General features: G+C 39.8%; 2 protein-coding genes across 2 annotated transcripts in view; one reads left to right on the plus strand and one right to left on the minus strand.

Moving 5' to 3' along the window:
- Positions 1-388: 388 nt before the first annotated feature.
- On the minus strand, positions 389-4380 carry LOC138026360 (protein YIPF4-like). Its single transcript, XM_068873682.1, has 5 exons — positions 4051-4380; positions 3727-3898; positions 1767-1844; positions 1574-1687; positions 389-1082 (listed from the first exon to the last, which is right to left on the minus strand). The coding sequence occupies exons 1-5, from the start codon at positions 4350-4352 to the stop codon at positions 945-947; spliced, it is 804 nt and encodes a 267-aa protein (XP_068729783.1). The 5' UTR covers positions 4353-4380; the 3' UTR covers positions 389-944.
- Positions 4381-4433: 53 nt separating this feature from the next.
- Positions 4434-10887, plus strand: part of LOC138026359 (exonuclease 1-like) — a 20346-nt gene continuing 13892 nt past the window's right edge. Inside the window, exons 1-6 of the mRNA XM_068873681.1 lie at positions 4434-4556; positions 4748-5049; positions 6646-6765; positions 7503-7626; positions 8704-8841; positions 10546-10755. Coding sequence (XP_068729782.1) covers positions 4886-5049; positions 6646-6765; positions 7503-7626; positions 8704-8841; positions 10546-10755 — 756 coding nt within the window. The 5' untranslated portion in view covers positions 4434-4556; positions 4748-4885. The remainder of the gene's footprint in view (positions 4557-4747; positions 5050-6645; positions 6766-7502; positions 7627-8703; positions 8842-10545; positions 10756-10887) is intronic.

Consider the following 10887-nt stretch of genomic DNA (forward strand, 5'->3'; position numbering starts at 1 on the left):
AAGAGGAAAAAAATGATCGTGCTGCACGTGCGGCACGCATTTTTGTACATTTCTCTCCCGTACTCGTCAAAACAACTACGTAAAAAATAACCAATTTTCATGTTTTGACGACAACGTGGACAAACAACAGTGAATCTTTCCTTCTCTCTCTTTGCTTCAAATCCGTACATACCAATCTGGTTGTAGCATACTTCGCCACATTGTACAACATAAACAAGGTGGAAGACATCGTGAACCACCGTAGCCGTTGTGGTTTCTTAAACTCCCTAATGTCATTTTTGAAGTTGCTACTGAGCGGTGTGCATAGGTGCGATTTACTGTTAAGACTTTGAGCTTACTTTTTGTCTCCTTTTGCTCTCTTTTCGCAATTTGTATTTTTGTTTTTCCTCACTGTATGTTTCTGACTAATACCTCGGTGGTTTGCAACCAATCTCTTGTGACACAGTGCTGCAATGTACAATTATTGCTGGTGGACGAACAAAAAGAGCTAATGACAGATCTTTTGTTTTCGTCCAACAACATGTCAGCGATGAGGAAACGTTAAAACCCCCCATTAACGAGATGCCCTCCTGCATCTTTGCATCGCTATCCCACTGTTAGTTACAAATAGTTTTGTTGTCGTTTAACTGAAGAGTGATTAGACAAAAAACCATAAATTAATTTACTGGTTCTTTTCACATAATCCAAAAAGGTGATTTAACGCTGACAGTTTCAATGATTTCAGCCATCTTTGTTAAAACTAACAGGGTGTGTGACCGTTTTGGTTTCATAAAGATGGCTGACAGTCATCGAAACTGTCAGCGCTAAATCACTTTCTGTTGGGATATGTCAAAAAAACCGAACCAGTAAAATAATTTGAATTTTTAACAGACAATAAACCATTTCGTCAAATGTGTTAACCCAGTATGGAATATGAACGTCTTAGTTATGGCAGATAGAGTGCCTCACACGCCAGTGTACAATGAAAAAAAGTAAATATAAAGCAATAAGATGGGATACATAAGCAAAAGCCTCTTGTTTTTGAGTTCTTCTTGGATGAGAAGAGAGCCAGCACTGTAGGATGCCCACACAACACCAAATAACTGCAAACAAGAAGTAATTTAAATATTAATTCCAACGTAACTAAGCAAACAACTATAAAATGGTCTATTGGTTCATACTTTTAGCCAAGTGTAGAAGTAAAGCAAGCTTAATTTCGACCCCAGAGCTCTCCTCTTGACTGAGGGAGAGAAGAGCTCTGGGGAACCCTGAAGCAAAGTGTCCTCTTATTGGTTTTCGTGAAGAACAACCAAAAGCCTCTGTAATTGGTGCATTCATGTTAGCACGAGAAGTGAGCAGGCGCGGTAAGATTCAAATGGCCAATTTTTTGCCATAAGAACCCTACGGCGCATGTTCTCCCGCATAGAGTTTCCCAGAGCCTTGGATTGATCCGAGGCTCTGGTGACAAGAATGAAGCAAACTAAGGTGCAATTGGAAAAATGGCAGAGCAACAGAAAAGGTGCTTTTGGCACTGACTAATAGAGACACCCTAAAGACAGTGGAGAAAGAGACTTACAAAAATTCTAATAATTACCTTAATGATGTCACTTAATATGGGGAAATAATTCACCAATGGCAGTGCAGCAGCTGTCAACACCAGCGGAATAAGAGAGTAACCAATCACACCGAGGCACTGAGAGTAGTTTACCTATGAGAAGTAGGTAACAAGAAAGCTGAGAATGCTACCAAACAAGATGCACGATCAAATGTCAATCAAATGAACCTACTTCTCCTCCAAGTACTCTGGCGAGTAGGAAGATGATAAGGGAGCCCAACAGCCAGATTGTTATTATCCATGAAACAACCTACGAAAAACAGGAATACGGTAATACCTAGTGATACATCGACATATTGTTATATATCTAGACTTTCACTCAACAAAACAAGCACTGTGATTGGTTGATTCTTGGTCACATGCCCCTGATCAAATTCAAATGTATCCTGACTGGGATAAAATTCTGCAGTTGTTGCCAGCTCTGGATTGTTTGCTGCGATCGTTGAAGGAAAAATCTAAATATGTAACAAAGTACTTAATGTATGGCCCCTCAGGAAACTAGTTACCGGTAGTTTTGTTTTCCCTCGAGTCCTGATGTTTCCCCAAGACGAACATCAGGACTCTCAGGAAAACAAATCTGACTGTTTCCCTCGGGATCACACATTAAGTGTACAATGTTCACATAAGCGTCTGGTGAGAGCGTGGGAGGGGGAGCCTGAAAACAACAACAATACGGCAATGGTGATGATGATGATGAAAACAACAACATTTCCAAATGCACTTTTGGATCTTTTAACAGATGCTTAAGAGTGAAATCTTTCTTGTGAGAATTAGTTTTCATCTACATGAAAAGTGTCACCAGTTCCCAAATTATTTTCCTATTCCACTGTTGCCATCTATCTTTCCAATTATTAGCAAGAATGGTCTGGAAAGTGGGCCAAATCTACCCAGTGGGTAAGGCATGGGAGAGATGACTGTGCTAAACAATGTCAACCACTCTAGCTTTCCACCCTTTTGGTAGATTTGTTCCTATTGCCAGATCATTCTCATTATTGCAAACAAAGTTGGTGGTTGTTTGCAAAGGCATATGATCTTGTTGATCAAAATGGGAAAATGAGAGAAGGAGAATTGTCAAAAGTAATCAAATATAATATGCTGTAGACCAGGAGGTCTGTATAAGGAAATTTGTGCCCAAGGCCTTGAGTAAGCCTTAAGGTGGCATAGCAGAGCAGATGGCAATTTACCCAAGGTGGCAGATCCACGGAGCTTTTCCCTACACCCACCTACCATTAGGCCAATGAATAATGTCTTTATTCTTTTTGTTTCTCGTATGGGTAAAATTGGCACATGTATACACTCTTTATGTTTTCACTATTCTTATTGGTATAAACTAGCACAGTAAACTACCGTAAACACCCCCAGATAAGCCACACCTTTTTTCCAAAAATCGTTGCCAAAAATTGGGGGATGTGGCTTATCTGCGGGAACATTTGAAAAAGGCTGCTTATGGTGTCCAGTTTTCCATCTTCATGTCTGATCTAATGCCTGGTTACTAAGCTACGAACGTTCCGCTCACTTTCTTGTTGTACATGTAATGCAAAAATTTAGAGAAAAACTGTGTTGAATGAAGAACTTCCTGTCAACAAATACCAGAAAAAGATCAATCATATGTCAAAGTTGGTGGAAACGATGTTCATTACATTAAAGTGCTAAATTGTGGGTAATACTTTGAAGTATTTTCCCTTTCAATGTTAATAGTGAGCTTACGTTCGATGAAAAGTGGATGAAGAAGACTTCTCAGGACCGAACTTTGGATTTCTTTTGATTTCTTTCAAAAAACTTTTTTTCCAAAATTTGCGCTGCTAAATTCAGGGTGCGGCTTAACTGCGGGTGTTTACGGTACTCTTAATTACTGGCCCTGCAACACCCTTATGCAATTATTGAAAAGCTGTTCAGTTGTATAACAATAACAAGAATCCATTTCCTAGGTTAATAGAGGAGCCATCCATGACTCATGGTCTGCACTGTAATAGCTTGATCGCAATGCCTTGACCAATGAGATCCAACCACTTGCATTCTGGACCACTTTGAAAAACTGATTCTGACTAGAATGTCCCACTTAGATGTGGTTTGAAAGCGAGCATGACAGGAACAACAACAACAACAAGTTTATTTGAAATATTCTGGCTAACCTTGAATTGACCAAACAGAGCCAGCATGGCATAGAGAAGAACCACAAGTAAGGGACCCCAGAAATCTGGACTGTCTCTTAGCACATCTCTCTTGAATCCAAGGGATGGAATGGGGAACACTACACAGCGCACTTTGTAGTAGATGTCTTGTAAATCAATGTCCAATTCCTCTCTAAAAGCGGTAAAACGAGATAAACACTTTGATCATCCATTTCGGGGGGAAGGGGGAGGGAAGAATTGGATATAAAATGGAATGGCCCATTTTCATGGGTCGTACAGCTGTTTCCAGATTTCTTTTTACATGGAAGCCCCAAGCATACTCACAGTAATGGCTTTTTAAAGTCATCGTCATCGCCACTTTCATCAACCTCCAGAAGCCAATCGTAGTTTTTCTTGTTAAAAATTTGCGAGTAAAAGGGAAATCTGTAGCGAGGGCCTTCGCCCGATTCATCTTTTCGGCCGCTTTCCATGAATTCTTCTTGTGCTTCAATGGATCCAGTGTACATGGATGAATCTTGACTCATTGGAGGACCAAATGAAAATTCATCTACTGGGTTTTCTGTTTCCATATTGTTGATAATTGGTTCTGAAGATGGTGAATAAAGAGGGACTGACGTGGCCGCCATTTTGCTTTTATGTGTTTTGCGTCTTCTGTAAATAAATATTGTTACCAGCCCTATGTCAACTCAATTCACTGGGAGGAATCTGGAACGAGTAATGGCGCCAAATTTCAATTCAACTTTGCTATAAATGTTTTTCGTTTTGTGGTCGCTTTGTCGAATTTTAAGAAAGGAGAATGATCAAGAACTTTAATGCAAATTGTTTTTAAGGTAAGAAGGAAAACTTTTTATGCTTTTAAGGCGTTGATTTGCGATAAATTTGGTGGTATATTTGGCAAGATGTCGACCGTCCGGTTTACCGTCCTTTTGTGTTTTGTTTTAATTTTGTGGTTTCTCACACGGATGATCGTAAAATAAGGTATCGGTTCTGCTCTTTGAGCTTCGTCTCTTGTCTCTTTCAGGAGGATGTAGACTTGCAAGAGCTTGCTTTTGTGCTTGTGTCCGCTCTGAATTTTTGATGGCGTTGCATTGTTGGTGACTGACACAAATGAACCACGGGCTGCGCTGCCGTAAAGACTAGTTTTAATTTGAATCGTGAAATGGGCATTCAAGGCCTTCTTCCGTTACTAAAGCGAATTCAAAGGCCTGTCTCGATCGCTGAAGATTTTGCTGGCCAGGTGATCGGCGTGGATGCCTATTGCTGGCTGCACAAGGGAGCATATGGATGTGCCATGGACCTTGTTGAAGGAAAGAAGAGCTCTGTGTGCGTAATATTGTGGATTTTGATATTCTTTATTTATCTCCGACAGTCTGAGGGGGAATAGCTGGGAAACCCTTAAACCTGTTTGCTGATTTGGTTTTAGGGGAATCATAAGGCTCTTGTTTTCACGTATTTTATTAAGAGCGCCAATTTCCTTTATTCTGTTATTCCAAGTATTTCATATTATTTTTCAATGAATACCCTCTATTTTCCAATTTTTTGTACATGGTTGGTGCAAAAGGTAGTATTTAATGGTAGAAAAACAATTTTGATGCCTGTTTAATCACCTGAGATGTGCCTGTTTTCACCCAGTTCATATAATTGGCCAACATCTTTACACAAAGTATCTATACACCAAGTGTTAAGTGTTTCATGCTATGTCTTTATAGAGAAGTGCACCTTGGAAGCTTATCTTTCAGATTCTTTTGATGTTCCAGGAAACCCTATTTTGTTTCTACATATAATTTTTTTTTAATTCTTATTTTATTTATGTTATCCTTTACTCTAATTTAACTAAAGAAGAGAGTTACATGTATCTGTGATTAAGAAGTTTAATTTAATTCCTATATAATTCATAAGCCTGTACACACATGTTTAAGCGATTAACGCTCTTTCTCTACTCCTAAATGCTGTTCAACGCTGATATCTGGCAAAACTTTACATTAGAAGAAGTCAATCTTGAAAAACAAAAATAAGCAAAATAAACTTTCACCAAAAAGTTAAAAACTTGAAACAAAAGTTTACGCTAATCCTTGATTATGCTAATCGGCTTTCGAAAAACCGGGCCCAGGAAGCTAATATAGTTAATAAATTGATGTAACAGCCTGTAAAGGGGTGTGGGGTGGGGAGGGGAGAAGAAGCAATCACCTGAGATAGGCCTGTGATGGGGCATTTTGAATAGCTTTTTGGCTCTGGGGGAGGGGAGTTTGAACAACCAAAAACAGGTATTCAAATGCCTAGGGGCTTGTTCCAGGAAGAATGTTACCCAGTTTGACTGAAATGTGTGTACAGTTGGCTAGTAATCAGTGATTTAGCAAATAATAAACACTTGATGACTGGTCTAGAGGGAAACAGTTCATTTTGTTTCCAGAGAATCTCAATGTTTCCCCAAGGTGCAGTCGAGGGAAACATTGAAATTCGAGGGAAACAAAATGAATGGCTTCCCGAGGGACCAGTCATTGAGTGATTTCAATTGTTATATAGCACAAAAAGAAAAACGTGCAATGGCAACAACAACGGTGGTCGTTGGTCAACAATGCACTGTTACCCTCTGACGTCATAGATTTTGCACTGTTGCCTGCTCAGATACTTTTGGCAGGAAACAGTTTTATTGTTAGATGTCATGTGACCTCGAAGTAACCAATGAGAGCGCACGCTGTTGGGGGAAAAATTCAGCTATATATTATAACAATTTGACTTGTTAACACCAAAGCAGACAAATAGTGTTAATTCTAGAATGTGTGAAGGAATATAGGTTTCTTTGGTCTGTTGTTGGGTACCATAGGGATGGAATCAACATCAGATCTCCTTTAAAAAGTACATGAACTGTACCTGAATAACCAAGTGACTTGTTTTGCTGACTTTTTTTTTTTCTAACAGATATGTCAATTACGTCTTAAAACGTGTCAACATGTTGCTGCATTTCAATGTAAAGCCCATTTTGGTTTTTGATGGATCTTATTTGCCTTCCAAAGCTGGGCAAGAGGAACGACGAAGAAAGTATGTGTAATTTAATTTGAACATTTCTCTTGAAAATGTGTTTGGAGTGTTAAAGCCTACATGTGTGTTGGGGTATGGACTTTCAACATGTCACACTGCATGTTTGCATAAGGGGATTGTTTCCGATAAAGAAAATATTTATATGTAATGATTAGCACAGGACTGGAACACTACTGATTTTCATGTGATCACAGAACCTCCCCTGTAAACAAAGCATGAGCAAAATGGAGAAAGTGACAAATATTTTTTATGCATCAGGGGAGTCTACATGCAGCTGGGGTAGTGATCACGATTGTCTGCTTCCTACATTGTACATGTAGGTCCAAGCTGTGGCTTTGGTCAAATGGTTCACATCTTTGACTGTGTTTCAGTTGAGGCAATTTGACTTTCAAATTGACTTGCAGTGAGGTTTTTTTATAAGAATGCAAGATGGCAAAATTCAAAATTCAAGGAGTAAGTGTAGTAGCTAAGGGCTACAAACACCAAATGCTTCATGCTTCTTGTGGGGTTCTGAGTCAAGCTCAAGTGGAAATGTGTTAAATTTAAACCTCTTACTATGCATTTCTACTAATACTATATGCAGATTCTCTTGCTTTTTAATGAGCAAAACTTGGCCGATCCCGAGTTTGTGTTTTGCAGCACGTGTTTCTAAGTCATTTGTAGCATTTGGAGTACCGGTAATCTCTCAATCCAAGTAGTCGTCAAATTCAAGTGAAATAGTGATCTTGCCATTGTAGGACAAGACAAGAAAACAAGGCCAAAGGCTTGGCTTTTCTGCGGGCTGGAAACAGGCAGCAGGCTGTGGAGTGTTTTCAGAAGTGTGTTGATATTACCCCAGATATGGCTCTTGATGTTATTAAGGTTTGTTTTTTTTTTTCGTTATTTTTTTCGTGCATTTATTTTGAATTGAATGAAAGACATGTGGTTTCTGGAAGAAACTTTTAGGAAGCAGTGGCGACACTACATGGACATGTAATGGCCATTATGATTTATGCGTCCTTCGTCAGCTATGTCCTGGATTGTCACAAAGAGTCTCCCTCACTTTACTCCTCACGAAAATGTAAACAGAGCAGACACTCGCACTAAAAAACAACAAAAATTCTGTTCAACCTATTGTACACTGTTGGAAACATGACATTGCACTTTAGACAAAGGGGAAACTTAGTGACATTGATCAAAACTTAGCATGCATTTCTTTTCTTTCAATCCTGCAAATAAGTGTTCCAGGTTTTATTCCTGGATTTGGTATCATTTACGTAGGCTGAGTTCGTTGGCTATCTTTTTGTTTTTCCCTCTTCTCCAAAACCAACGCTTCAGGGTTGCAATGGGGATTTTTCAGCATTTGGCTTAGTGTGAAAAACTAAAAAAAAATTGGTGGGGAAATACAATATTTTGAACAAAAGTCTTGTGGAGTGGCAAGTTGAGAAACAAGTAGAGGGTAAATAATGTATAATGGACTATTTTACAGTTCTGTGCTCAGTTACAAGGGGCCCGTTTCTCGAAAGTCCCGAAATAGCCATTTGTGAAACTGCAAACTGCTTGTTTTGGAAAGCCGATCTTTTAACATGTTTTCAAGGTGACAAAAAAGAAAAATGACTGTGAAGTTTGACGACTTAAATCCTTTCCATTCTTGAGTTGAAATCGGAATTGTGACACCCATAAATGGCCCGTAAAGTTTCGGGACTTTCGAGAAACAGGCCCCAGGCCTTTGAATCAAAGCGAGGCTGGAGTTGACCTTGCTTTGTTACAAACCTCACTGCTTTTCTTATGTAAATCATGTTGTCGTAGTGCTAACGAGTTGCTACCGGTATTTGCATAAGAAAAGCAGTGAGGTTTGTATGAAAGCAAGGTCAACTCCAGCCTTGCTTTTATTCAAAGGCCTGGCAACTGAACACAGAACAGTAAAATAGTCTATTTATTGCTGTGACATTTTTTTAGGCATGTAGGAAGAAAGGCGTGGACTGCATTGTAGCACCTTATGAGGCTGATGCCCAGCTAGCATACCTGATGAAAGCGGGGTTAGCTCAAGCAATCATTTCTGAAGACTCGGATTTACTTGTGTACGGATGTCAGAAGGTAGTCCCCAGCTTACTGTCTGTAGCCTGACCCGCAAACATGCTCTTCCTTCAATCTTTTGGGACTGGTGTGTGATCACAAATGATGGGCTTGGTAACCAATGGCATGTTGTCAAAAATGAGGGGCTTGGTAACTAGCCTTTGAAATCTAGTCACCAAGCCTACATGTATCATTCTTAATCACACACGAGTAAGAAAAAAGACAAAAAAGCAAAAGAGCCGGTTTGCAAACTATACTCTGTGCTAGTCAAGATAAGGATTAGGGTTAGGGTGAGGGCCTTGATACCATCTCTCTCAAACAAAAATTTGCCTTCTTTTTGGATAAAAGACCTAAAGCTACATCTGTTTTTAAATAGTCCCCTTGTCTTCAGCTTTTACATTTGCGTTTCTCTATAGAAGGAGTAGATTGTGATAGTTTTGGAGGTTTTGCTGCAAATTAACTTAAACAAAGAAATGACATTCTTCCCTTTGTCGCCACTTATAATCTGGCTGTTCCAATTATGAAACGCTGGTATATTATCCAAAACCGACCTGGTCCCGCACTTGATTTTGACCGCAAACCAATAGCATTTTCCACAAGTGATAAAAATAGATCGTAACGCCTTATTACAAAGCAATTTATGGGATTGAAATGCGGACAAACATCGCAAAAATGTCTTTGTTTTTCTCCGCATATTAATCCCATAATGCTTTGTGCACTAAATCGTGACGTTAATTGCAAAGAGTGTTATCATTGTATCCCAGAGGAAGGAAAAGTCACTGAAGAAAATCATTGTCACTGTGCACGAAAATTCCTTCACCTCAACGAAAGTCACTTCAAACCTATCCAAAAAAATAAAAAGAATCAATCCCAGGAAGAAAAGCTATACTGAAGGCCCGCTCATTCCAAATTTCAGGCAAAACTCACGAACTACGGTGGCTTCATAGCGTCAATGGCTTCATAGCTCAGTTGTTTAGAGCGTCGCACCGGTATCGCGAGGTCACGGGTTCAAACCCCGTTGAAGTCCTGAATTTTTCAGGCTTCTCGACACAATTGCAAAAATTGCGTTTATGACTGCGAGGATCATAGCTTCACTTGATTTCACATCCGCAGTTCATATATGATCCATTTCATATATCATTTCATCATTAATGTACTCCTCAGCTGTGTGGTGCTGCGCGAGGGCCGTACTGGGGGATATTGGCCCGAGGTCGTGGCAATGCTAGGTCCGCGCGAAAACGACCGAAGGCCAATAGTGACCAATATTCTTCAGTACGGTCCCGAGCAAGTGAGGTTAGTAAGTTGTTTGTTATATGGCATCGTTTCTTTGAGCGAATGGACACCTTCCTCTTGGTGAATACTCGTCACCTTCGTCTTTGAACGGTAACCTTTTACATGTAAAACTAAATCCCGCTTTTGCTATAATTGTACTGTTGTGATTTTTAAAAAAAATTCCGCTTTTTAAAAACTTTTTGTGTTTTGCTCGACTTGGAATTTCCCGGGAGAGAGAAAACATACGGAAACGGACCGTTTCCATGGTAATGGTCCGTACCGTAAAATTCCGATCGAAAACCACCCATTCAGAGTTTCTCCATTTAGCCTGAGAATTGCTTGCCTCATAATGAGGACAAACAGCTGGATCTTCCCAGGCCAAAAACTAACGCTCGCCTTATACTGGAGTATCCGTTCTGGTCACAACCATGAATAAATATATTATTGGGTTAGGTAATTTTCAAGATGGATGCCTGTGGGCATGGAGTGGCGGTTGATTTGGCTGATTTGTCCAAGCTTACCGACCTGAAGCTTCATGAGTTCACTCAAGAGAAATTCCGACACATGTGCATTTTGTCGGGCTGTGACTATCTGCCCTCCATCAAAGGCATTGGCCTTCACAAGGCCATCAAACTACTGCGAAAGTCATCTACTATTGATAAGGTATGGCACAATTTTCCAACCTAGAAATTGTTAAGAGTTTTATGCGCGCCACTCATGCTATTCTGTTAGACTCCGACTCTCACAGTGATACGTCTTGTACGTGTAGTCTCCTTCAAGAGACGAACATTTCCT

This window comes from Montipora capricornis, chromosome 12 (assembly GCF_036669925.1).
Source record: "Montipora capricornis isolate CH-2021 chromosome 12, ASM3666992v2, whole genome shotgun sequence".
NCBI classification, from domain to species: Eukaryota; Metazoa; Cnidaria; class Anthozoa; order Scleractinia; family Acroporidae; genus Montipora; species Montipora capricornis.